Consider the following 12,389-nt stretch of genomic DNA (forward strand, 5'->3'; position numbering starts at 1 on the left):
TTGGTCAAAACTCATATTTACACAAGAACATTCTCCTTATATTACCTATGCTCACATCTAGATAGAAATAACGATTACATTTTGAGCAATTTCTAGGGAAGATGGTGCTACTGTTTCTAAAAATGTGTATAGACCACAATATAGGTCAAGAGTCATTCAATGCTCTCTGATGGAAGATATTGAAGTAATCCTAATCAATCTGTCTCAATTCTACCATAAGGTGCTATATTCGGCTTTCGTTTCAAAATGGGAAGGCTCATCATATTAGTATTCATTGAATTCAGATTGAGAGGAAATGCATATTGGCCAAAGTAATCAATCTCACATGAGACACTTACAATTATGATAGCGACACACAGACAGGAAGGCAGGGCACATGCACTTGTGTGTACACACACACACACACACACATACTCCACACACACACATGCAAAAATATACACACATACTCCTCCCCTTCCTACTTCCCACAGACCTTTCTCCACTCCAAAGCACACAAATACACCTTCTGAAAACCCTGTTTCTGCAAATTCAGGAAGTCAATATTTGAGGAGTTAAAATTACCCGCCTCCATGTTTAAGATATGCCTTGCTGCAAGGAACTTACTGCGGAATGCATGATCACTCTCATGTTGTCATTGGGTCAGCACTGGAACACCCTATCATTGTTTATTCATTAAAATAGTTTATTCTGTACAACAGAATGGAGGTGCCAAGAGGATGTGGGAGTGACCATAAAGATGATCACACTGACAAAGAAATCTTCAATTCAACAGGCACCCATGCATGCAAGCTACACAGTTGCAAGAGAGGTAACACTATATTTGGATAGTTCATCTGTAGATGCTCTACAGACTATCTACAGTCTATCAGTAATATTTCAACTAACGATCTACTAATCCTAACCTTAACCCTTATCCTAACCCTAAACGTAACCCTAGCCCTAACCTTAACCCTTACCCTAAACATTATTCTAAACCTAACCGTAACTTTAGCAAGCAGTTGCTTATCAACAGATAGTTGGTTGATAGTATGACCATCTACAGATGGAAAATCCGAACTTTTCAAATCTGGACCATTCAAAGTGAGAGAGAGAGAGAGAGAGAGAGAGAGAGAGAGAGAGAGAGAGAGAGACAGAGACAGAGACAGAGACAGAGACAGAGAGACAGAGAGACAGAGACAGAGAGACAGAGAGAGAGCTCAGTAGGTGCCACCAGGCAGGAAGAGAATTCCATAGCCATGTGTGATAGTGACCACTGCTACCCAAAAACACAATTGGACCTGTGAAAGACCATCATTTCCCAAGTGACATCCTAGTTCCAATGTGTGGTCATTAGCACTGAATAGAAATGATTACAGACTGGGCAGGAGATGTGTCTATGTGTATTGACACCTTTTTTTATTTGACCTTTATTTAACTAGGCGAGTCACTTAAGAACAAATTCTTATTTTCAATGACGGCCTAGAAACAGTGGGTTAACTGCCTTGTTCCGGGACAGAACGACAGATTTTTTCACATTGTCAGCTCGGGGATTCGATCTTGCAACCTTTTGGTTACTAGTCCAACGCTCTAAGCACCAGGCTACCTGCCGCCTGCCACCTTACAGAAGATGTCACTTTTTTTTCATTCTTTATTTAACCTTTATTTAACCAGGCAAGTCAGTTAAGAACAAATTCTTATTTACAATAACGGCCTACCCAGGCCAAACCCTAACCCGGATTACACTGGGTCAATTGTGCGCCGCCCTAACTGCTGCTCTATAGCATAACCTTTTATTCACATAAACTGATATAAAAGAGCGTATCTCACATGTTGAATCTAAGTGATTGCCCAATTGCTGCATGGTCTCAGATTAATTAAATAAATTCAAACCATTGCCTACTTATTTTTCCTTGAGCAAGCACTCACCAACAATTACAATTTGGCAGTTAAAATGATGGTTAGGTTGGTTAGGTTGTCATGGAAATCTGTGCTAATGTGGTGGACTATTAACCTTTGACACTGCATTACAGGCACAGGCTGGAAGCTGCTATCCGTGGGGGAAGGGCAGACAGTGGGATGTTAAAAAGGACATTCACACTAATTTCCTTCTTGTGGTTTCGGTACAAATCAACAACATCCTGTTCTTTTGTGAATCCTGCCTGCCCTCATGCTGTTTGCGTTTCACAGTTTGGCGTCATAAACTGGCTTTTTACTGCGCAAGGACTCGACTCGACTCAAACTGCAACTGCACTAAATGGAGAAAGCAAAATGACCTTATTCGTACATGTAAATAAATATAAACACAAGAGCTAGGCTAAGCAACGGCAATCTAAAAATGTCGTTGTTCTGCCCTTTGAATTATGTTCCACAATGTAGCCTACATGTAAGCCTACTAAAGTGAATGATATAATACGATATAGTAGCCGATTTGAGCAAACATATTAATTTAGAGGTTTTAAATTTGGGGCCAAGCTTTGATCTAACAAAGCTCTCCTGCATAGAATTTTATTCACAGTTTACGCAGATCTCCATATGTTAATGTTTGTGTGTTTTCCGGAGAACATATTTAGATACATTGGTGTGGAATGTGGATACATCTTCTATAGCCTACTCTATAATAACGACAAAATAAACGTAACCTTCTTTACACTACAATAGTGTGCCACATAACGACAAGTCCCACTGGGCACAGACGTCAGTTAAATGTCTAGTTTTGATTGATATTTGGACGAGTTGTCAACTAACGTGAATTCAACCAAAAATGTCACCCAGTCATTGGATTTATGTTAAAAGGAAGGTGAAAAAAGACAAAAATCCATTAAGTGTATGTTTTTTTTTGCAAATCAATCAGTTTTCCACGTTGATTCAACTTCATCATATTGAATTATTTGGTTGAAATTACATCAAATATTTATTTTCCTAATGTTATTTCCCATTACACAATTCAAAATGGTTACAATGGACCTAACATGAGGTTAAATATTCGTAAATTAGCATTCCTTTTCAGGTCGAAGGCCCATTGGGAAACATGAATGAGTGAATGCATACATAAATAAGTAGCATGGTGTGAGACTCATTGCTGCCTCGTTCATTTAATTCTCTATGACATTGCCCTTGTGACGAAAAGCTCCCTATTCTTCCATTCATAAAAATCTTGGTATTACGCTTGCGCAATGAAAATCGGAGTCCTCCCATTCATAAAAATGTAACCCCTGCATTTGAGCCCGGAGTCGTTCTGCCCTCCCATTCACAAAAAAATCGGTCAATGCATCTGCGCAGTTTGTTCTTTACCCTCCCATTCATAAAAACCCATTTCCCCATGTAGTTGCAACATCGTATCAAAAAGCCCGTGTCCTGACCGCAGTACGCATCGAGTGGATAGTGTTTAATAATTTTTCGCCTTGCCCTTTTTTCTTTACTTGGGAGTAATATATTTGGAATATACATGCAGTCGTCAAGCTCAACAGAGAAATGCGCTGCTAGTCTGGAAAAGTAAGTTATTTTCTCGGATTTATGACGTTTTCGACATAGGCTAGGCGGGTTTGGGTATCCCATCACGTTTTGGTTGAACAAATTAGAATACTGTTGTGTTTACTTCAGTTTTGTGGTTTATGTGGGTGCGCTGAAAAAAGCTTGCTCTTTTGCAACAAGCTGTTCCCGTATTTACACTTTGTCAATATTTAACCATGGATCCTACAAGGTTGTGGGCGAGAGATGAATAATAATACACATAATCGTTCATTATTATAGGCTAGGTTGTACGCCGTTTATACACATCTAAGAAATGGTGTTGTGTTTAAAAACAAACAGTCTAAGGTATAAGTAACGGACCGCTCACCATTCGCATTATTGAGGATCTTTGCGTGACGCTTCTCTGCAGCGTTTGAGCTGGCACATCATATGCATATGTCAGGTGGTTTTGTCATCTATTCCTTTAAATAACTCAACGTTTTAAAAGAAACCGTTTGTCCAATAAAATGAAGCAGTGTTTTGGTCTAAACGGCCACCCTTCTTTTATAAACCAATAGCGACTTGCGCGTAAAAAAACCCAGCCTATGTTCTGTATGCGATTAGGCTATTATTGTGAATTAACGTTACTTGTCGAATTAAATGCTATCATCGTGTCTCGATTAATATTTAATCCGATTTTACATGTATTTAATATTTCTAGCGACCGTGGTGCCGCGTCGCCTCCGATTACAATCACTCAATTCACCCGCATTGAGGGGAGGGGGACACTTGTACCTTGTGTGGATTCACTAGGGTCCTACGTTTGATCAGGAGCATTTGTCCCCCTGCCAGCAATGTCGCAACAGGTTTGTTCAGTTGTTCAGGTTTGTTCTTCATAAGCTGGTATTGGCAGATCTGAGAGACACAGCATTATAGTCACAATTAGGCTATATTCAGATTCTGTGCGTATTTCTCTGGCAAATGATCTGACAATCACATAATTATTTCAATGAAATAATCTATTGAGAGATCAACACTATATGTAATATTATAAAGTTGATAGAATTCCCCTATACATGTTATTTTCTCTACATAGCCTACTCCATCATTCTTGACATATAGGCTATAGGTCGATTTTCAAACAACTCTTTAATTACTTCATACTTAATGCATTTCTACTTCCTTATGTCTAACAACCTGTAACCTACCACACTACCTTGTAGTGGCTACTATAGAGTAACTGCTGAGTAGCAACTGTTGTGTCCTGTAGATCTATTGGGAAGTTAAATAGTTGAGTCTACTTACTCAATCTAGTTTTCTAGTTGCTGCATACTGGCTCGTAGTCATATGGAACTGTAGTCTGCATGCGCCAAAATAGATCATCTCCAAACACCAGTGTCTGCCTTTTGTGACGATCAGATGGGTACATTTGTTATTTGTTTTTACTACCATGAATAATTGTTCGTTTTTTAACTACACACACATTGTCTAGCCCTGTGAAACAGCCTAGGCCTACTTCATGCAATCAGTACATTAAGAATAATTTACAACCATTAAGGAAAAATGAACACAGATCAAATGCAATAAAATCAACATTGCGCATGGATTTATGTCTTCTCATCAATCTTTAAAAAAAAAGAAAAAAAAAAGCTATATCTATTGAATCTATGACTGGTCCTTTGGTGAATGTATTTATAGCACTTAAAGTCATGTGTTAGTCTCAATCTGGTCTATGGGGCCCCTCTTGGTCTTAATCTAATTTCGCCTAGGTTGTAATTATTTTCCGCATACAAGTCTTCCAATTAATGTTGGCCTTGTGGTATTTTTTTCTCATGAGAAAGTGTGAAATGTGAATTGAGTAAATTACATATTAACGTTGATTGTATTGCATTCGAAAACAATGTATTATTAGAATTTGTTTGAAATAGCGTGCTTGTGAATATTAGTTATAAACCGATACAGGACGTTCTCTGAATGTAACTTTCATCAGTACCATCTACTGCTATGAGTCATTGTTGAGAATATAGATTTTATGCTGACTCATATTTTGTACAACCACCGACTGAGAGCCTCGTGTTAGATATGGGTTTGTGTAAGTAGGGTAGCCATTCCAGGAGGCTGACTGTCATCTCTATGTTTCTGCAGGACTGCTAGATGTTGAGCTCTCTGTTTGCTGTATGAGGGACACAACTGCACAGATGGAGTCAAGGGTTCCCCACCACATCCCTGGAGTGTCTTCCTCCATTATATCCCAGCCGTTGCTGGACAGTAGTGTCCCCTATGGAAGGCTCCAGTACCCGCTCACCATCTTCCCCATCGACCAGATTAAGTCCTCTCACATGGAGAACGACTATATTGACAGTCCGGCTGTGGTCTCCCAGCAACCCCCCAGCCAGAAGGTTGCCAAAAGGGGGTCCCACGAGCCACTGCTAGGGGCCCCCCAGCTGGCGCGCTGCGACCCCAACGACGCCACCACACACCCCTGGATCTCCTTCAGCGGGCGGCCCAGCTCCATCAGCAGTAGCAGCAGCACCTCGTCAGACCAGAGGCTGCTGGACCACGCAGCCCCTACCCCCGTGGTGGACCACAGGTCCACAGTAGTCACCACCAGGACCCCCTGTTGCAAGCCCAAGGTGCTCACTTCCAAGCCTCTGGACCTAAAGGCTGCTGCCCAGGGGGCCATGGGGGTGGACAAGAAGCACATGCTGCTGTGTGAGACATGTGGTAAGTGCCGCTGCACAGAGTGCACCCTGCCCCGGACCCTGCCTTCCTGCTGGGTGTGCAACCAGGAGTGCCTGTGCTCGGTGCAGAGCCTGGTGGACTCGGCCACCTGCATGTGCCTGGTCAAGGGCATTTTCTACCACTGCACCGAGGATGAGGACGATGAGGGCTCTTGCGCCGACCGCCCATGCTCCTGCCAACAGTCTAACTGCTGCGCACGCTGGTCCTTCATGACGGCCATGTCCCTGGTGCTGCCCTGTATGATGTGCTACCTGCCCGCCATGGGCTGTGTCAAACTGTCGCAGAAGTGCTACGATAAAACCAGCCGCCCGGGCTGCCGCTGCAAGACCTCCCAGCAGGCCTGTAAGAGTATGGAGGCCAAGGCTGGAGGCCAGGAGAAACAGTCCTCATGATACTAACTGGCTGTTGCCTTATCAATACCCTTTGGATAGACCAATCCCCCCACCTGCTGGAGGACTTCCCAAAAACTATGGTACTTACAGAAGGGTTCACACCTGTCCTTCTCAGTTCTAGTGATGTTATGCCACACGAGTTAAAATAGGTCTGTCTGCTAGATCTGTTGGCCTAGACAACTGCTTGCCTCAGAACCCATCCGTATAAGTGTAACAGACTGGTGGATTTTGTTTTATAAAATGGCTGAAGGCACAAGTCATACTCCCTCTATACGGCTCTGAATTTATAGCTTCATGATAGCTAGCTACTCCATGACAAATTGGACACCAGTTGTTTTCCCCCTAACATAAAGATATATGTTTGAGAAAATAAGCCTGTTCCAAAGCAGTTTCCCTCTATTTTTTTGCAAACTGTTGGTTTTCCTTTTTGGTAGTTTAGGATACTTCAAGTGAAACTACCACCCACTCTCCCCTATATATGAACATTCTTTAGGTTTCAGTCCCACACAAGCTTTCCTGTTGCTAGCTTGATGTTGGGCTTTTTAGGTCAAGGTGACAAAGTGAGAGGTAGTCACGTGGCTTTGGAGCGATAGTCTGTTTTTTATATTCTTGTTTGTGTGCTCGTACGATATGTAAGGTCATACCACAAGTGAGTGAAAAACTGTGTTTAGGATTGCCTGACTTGATCACTTTCTATTTCCTTAAGGGGAAACGTAATGTGGATTTTAACCTAGCTTTTACCAATCACTTCGGGAAAAAATGCATGTCATGCGCTGCATGATGTAACTTAGTGCTTAACCCCAGTGCTAGATGTGGATGTGTAGTAGAAAAACCTCCTCAGGGATTGTTCCTCATCAGTAGAATTTGGTCTAGCACGTCAAAACTGCTTGAAAGCCTAGTTGACTTCACTTTGCACAAGAGGCGAAGAACCGTTTGAAAAAGGGCAAAAGGGCAATGGTGAATTATTTAGGAAGAGTGAGAGGAAATGGGTGGAAAATAGCGTTTTCAGGAAGAGGGAGAAGGTAGAGTGAAGTTGTAGCGTACCTAGCCAGCCTTAGTGAAATCCAATCTGCCACTTGCACAACCTTTTTAGATGAAGCAAACCTCTTATGATGGACTAAAGCACAGTATTAAGTATAAAGGCTGAATGTATTTTTGCATTACTCTGTGAACTACTTTGAGTCCACATTGTATACCCCACTACTCAAAAAAAGGAGTTTGTCTTATGTTAGAAATATTCTTTATCTTTTTTTTCTCAACCTATTTTTGTGTCTTGCATGGAGTTCCAATGACTTTGCCAAAAGGAGTTTAGTATAGCTTGTTTAGCTGTCTAAGGGATCATATGTGTTATGCACTTGCCAAATGGTCGGAAGGCAATTGTTCTTAAAGGTACGGTGCCCTTTTTGCAGTTTGCTTCAGTTTGGCATAATTCTGTCATGTTGGTTCTAAGGTCCCCTAATAACATTAAGACCTGTCACCTTCTCATGTTTGTACTTGTCTTGTTGCACAAAGCAGAAAACATACAGGAGAAAACACTGTTCTTAGTCTTGAATGTATAAGGCAATATTACTTTCAAATGTTTGCAATTCAATCCAAGGAAAGGTGCCAAAATTGGGAATGATTTTGTGGCTGGCAAAGCCGGGGAAAAATTGCAAATGTGTTGACAATATGTTATAGAAATAGACCTATGCAGGTGACATGCTGTTGTAAATAGTTTCAAGACACGTGTTCTTTAGAAGAGTTTTAAATGTCCTCGAAAAATTGCATGGTACATTATAACTACAATTCAGTACAAAATATATAGAGATATGTAGATATATATTTTGGGGGTAAAGTTGAGGGGAAGAGGGTGGGGGGGGGGGGAGACACATTTCTATCATAAGCACTTGACTTAGAAAAGTGTGCCCTGCAATAAAAATACCTCTGTTTATGCTATTCATGCCTCATTAGCAGGAGAGAGGCGACGCTAATTCCCAGTCCCTCAGTGCCCCTGAAACTGTGGACTCATTGAATCCACTGAAGGAATACAATTTCGGCCTATCCGGATCACCCCTTAGTCCTTTTTGTGCTCAGTGTCGCAACTTTTTTTCCCTTCCCAAGTTGTCCGACAAATACCCTTGCCTTGATTGACAAATACAGCTGCTGTGCATAAATTGTCAAAACCACCGGTAGGGAAAGAGAACTCTCTCAAGCTACATTCCATTCCATCTTGTTTAATAGTGGTTGTCTTTTGCTTTTCTGCTTTAAAAAAAAATGTCTGTCTCTCACTGTGGCTAGGGTAAAATCCTTAGCTCCAAACTGTGTTAGCTTTATGTTTATACCATGTGTTTGCTGGCCTGTTAAGGTATTGAATGATGACCAACCATGACAACTCAATGATTAAACTTTTTTTTCTGTTAGAATGCTGTGACTTAAACTCCATTTTGTGGTACACTGTGGCCACTAGAATTTTCTTCAACTCAATCAAAAGAACCTTTTAAACTGCTGGCTTCTGCTATTCAATTTCTTTGCCTTTGCCATGTCAATGTTGATTGAAAAAGAATCAAAAAGAAAAATTCTCACATATAACATTTTCCCTTTATAGATATATTTATTTTGAAGTTCTATTTTATATAGTATTTATTTAGATGCCAACTTTTGTTTGAAGAAAGCTTATGTCGAAACAGAATGTACATTGACATTGGAAATATATATTGTTAAATATAAACAAGTTGTGGTGTCTGTTTTTGTCTCTTGTTACTGCTATTCATCTACTTGAATCATACACAAACTGAACTCTTAGACAGACAGCAACCATATCAGTACATACTCTGGCCTTCTGCCATGTCTTTTCAAGATGCGCATGGTTAGAGGAAGATGGATATGTTTTAAAGCTACAAAGGAGTTCAGTTTCCATAGTTAGACTTCGTTTGTCATTTTGTTGATTTGGAGCTGGAGAGTTATGGTTGAACGTTACGGAATAAAAACGTGGGTCGGAAAAAGGCTGTTTCCTGCTCATTCTCAGAGGACCAAATTAAAACTATTAATAATTTTAAATCAAAACATTTAATGGTAGTCACTGTTTCATTTGAATGTTTCCACTTTCTGAATTTCCTTCCTCTTAGTTTAAATTGTATTATTCTCGTATAAAAGAGCGGTAAGCCACACTCCAATTCAAGCCAGAAAAAGCAGCTTGACCCTACATTTTACGGCTAATAATTCAGATATTTCCTCAGTCAGACAGAAACATGCCCTGGTCAAATTTCCAATCAAAGTCAAAGATAAGGTATTGGTTGTGTGTAACTGTAAGTAGGAAAGACCGTGCTGAGCAAATCCTTTCCTCAATTTGGAAAATCAGCAACATGAGAGGGTATTATCCTTCCAAGTTGTGCGTGCAAATGCTGACTGCCTGCATAATTAAGGGGTGGTATTCTATGTCTAGATGTGAAACATTCCTTATCTCCCAACAAGCACACCACCGTACGTGGCTGGAATATCTCCCTCCACTCCGCCCCCTTCCCCTGGGCCGACCTTTGCCGATTTCCCCCCCCAAGGCGAGGCAGGGCCTGTTTCCTGAGTGTTACCTGTGAGCACCTGGGGGAGATGAGTGAGGAGCTGAGTTGACTTCCCCTCCTGGCTGAGCTGGGGCTTCCGCTGCAGCCTGTGGCGCTGGGGCCTGTCTGTTAGAACAGGTGAGATCTGAGACAAACCTGCCTGTTTACCTGCCTGCCTGTCATCTCCCCACCCTGCGCTACCCTCCCTCCCTCCTTCTCTCCCACACACCTCCACCACATCATCAGCTCAGGCATTTAAATTGCAGCAAGTAAAGTGAACAAACCCACCTCTCTCATACAGGAGGGTGGAACCGTAATACTGGTAGGGGCAGTATTATTGTCTTAGCTAACCCCAGTATTTCTTGGCTAAGCTGTTAGGAAGTGTGTTGCTTCATGCTTAAGGTCAGTGCACAATGTTGAGAATAAGGTCGTCACACCCCTTCACACAGCATATTCTCACCCTGCAGGTTAGAACGGCTGCACTTTCTTGCTGATGGCTCCCATGTGCAGCACTTCCTAAATTCCATGATGATCAAAGCTGTGAAAATAACTGTAAAAGGGGGGTTACATGACGAATAAACAAACAGTTATGGCCGACTTCATCAAATAGAGTACCAGTTCCTATAACTTTTATTCTGGTTTGTCCTTACTCTGAGTGTACAATTCTCAGACATTTTATTTGTCACATGCGCCAAATACAACAGGTGTAGACTTTATCTTGAAATGCTTGCTTACAAGCCCTTCCCAATGATGCAGTGTTAAAAAATATGAATTGAAATAAAAATATCAACACAAGAGGAATAAAATACACAAGAATGAAGCTGTATACAGGGAGTACCAGTACCAGATCAGTGTGCAGGGGTACGGGGTATTTGAGGTAGATACAGTGCAATCAGAAAGTATTCAGACCTTAAGAGGATCTGCAGAGAAGAACGGGAGAAACTCCACAAATACAGGTGTGCCAAGCTTGTAGCTTCCTACGCAAGAAGACCCGAGGCTGTAATCGCTGCCAAAGGTGGTTCAACAAAGTACTGAGTAAAGGGTCTGAATACAGTGCATTCGGAAAGTATTCAGACCCCTTGACTTTTTCCACATTTTGTTACGTTACAGCCTTATTCTAAAATTGATTAAATCGTTTTTCCCCTCATTAATCTACACTCAAAGCCCCCTAATGATGAAGCAAAAAAAGGTTTTTAGAAATGTTTACGCGTTTATAAAAAAAAAAACGAACTTATATCACATTGACAGAATTATTCAGCGTCGAGTCTTTTCACACAAGCGATTACAGCCTCGAGTCTTCTTGGCACACCTGTATTTGGAGAGATTCTCCCATTCTTCCCTGCAGATCCTATCAAGCTCTGTCAGGTTGTTTTCATCAAGGATCTCTCTGTACTTTGCTCCGGTAATCTTTGCATCGATACTTACTAGTCTCCCAGTTTCTGCCTCAGATAAACATCCCCACAGCATGATGCTGCCTCCACCATGCCTCACCGTAGAGATGGTGCCAGGTTTCCTCCAGACGAGACGCTTCAGGTCAAATAGTTCAATCTTGGTTTCATCAGACCAAAGAACCCTGTTTCTCATGGTCTGAAAGTCTTTAAGTGCCTTTTGGCAAACTCCAAGCAGGCTGTCATGTGCCTTTTACTGAGGAGTGGCTTCCGTCTGGTCACTCTACCATAAAGGCCTGATTGGTGGTGTGCTGCAGAGATGGTTGTCCTTCTGGAAGTTTCTCCCATCTCCACAGAGGAACTATGGAGCTCTGTCAGAGTGACCATCGGGTTCTTGGTCACCTTCCTGACCAAGGCCCTTCTCGCCTGATTGCTTAGTTTGGCCGGGCGGCAAGCTCTAGGAAGAGTCTTGGTGGTTCCAAACCTCTTCCATTTAAGAATGATGGAGGCCACTGTGTTCTTGGGGACCTTCAATGCTACAGAAATGTTTTGGTAACCTTCCCCAGATCTGTGCCTCGACACAATCCTGTCTCGGGGCTCTACAGACAATTCCTTCGACCCGACGGCTTGGTTTTTGCTCTGACTTGCACTGTCAACTGTGGGACCTTATATACTGTAGACAGGTGTGTGCCTTTCCAAATCATGTCCAATCAATTGAATTTACCACAGGTGGACTCAAATCAAATCAAATAGTATTTTTCACATACACATGGTTAGCAAATGTTAATGCGAGTGGAGCAAGCGAGTGCTTGTGCTTCTGGTTCCGACAGTGCAGTAAAATCTAACATGTAATCTAACAGTTCCCCAACAACTACATAATGCACACAAATCTAAAAGAGGTG

The 12,389-nt window shown here is 41.8% G+C and overlaps 1 protein-coding gene across 1 annotated transcript; it reads left to right on the top strand.

The window, feature by feature from the left end:
* Positions 1-3,282: 3,282 nt before the first annotated feature.
* Positions 3,283-8,518, top strand: LOC111981458 (protein sprouty homolog 4). The gene is made up of 2 exons (XM_024012735.2): positions 3,283-3,474; positions 5,578-8,518. Exon 2 carries the CDS (start codon positions 5,610-5,612, stop codon positions 6,564-6,566), a length of 957 nt encoding a protein of 318 aa, XP_023868503.1. The 5' UTR covers positions 3,283-3,474; positions 5,578-5,609; the 3' UTR covers positions 6,567-8,518.
* Positions 8,519-12,389: the final 3,871 nt, after the last annotated feature.

Source organism: Salvelinus sp. IW2-2015, linkage group LG20 (assembly GCF_002910315.2).
Source record: "Salvelinus sp. IW2-2015 linkage group LG20, ASM291031v2, whole genome shotgun sequence".
In the NCBI taxonomy this organism is placed as follows: Eukaryota; Metazoa; Chordata; class Actinopteri; order Salmoniformes; family Salmonidae; genus Salvelinus; species Salvelinus sp. IW2-2015.

Coding starts and splice junctions, on each gene's coding strand:
- LOC111981458 (XM_024012735.2), top strand. CDS start 5,610: ATGAGGGACACAACTGCACAGATGGAGTCAAGGGTTCCCCACCACATC.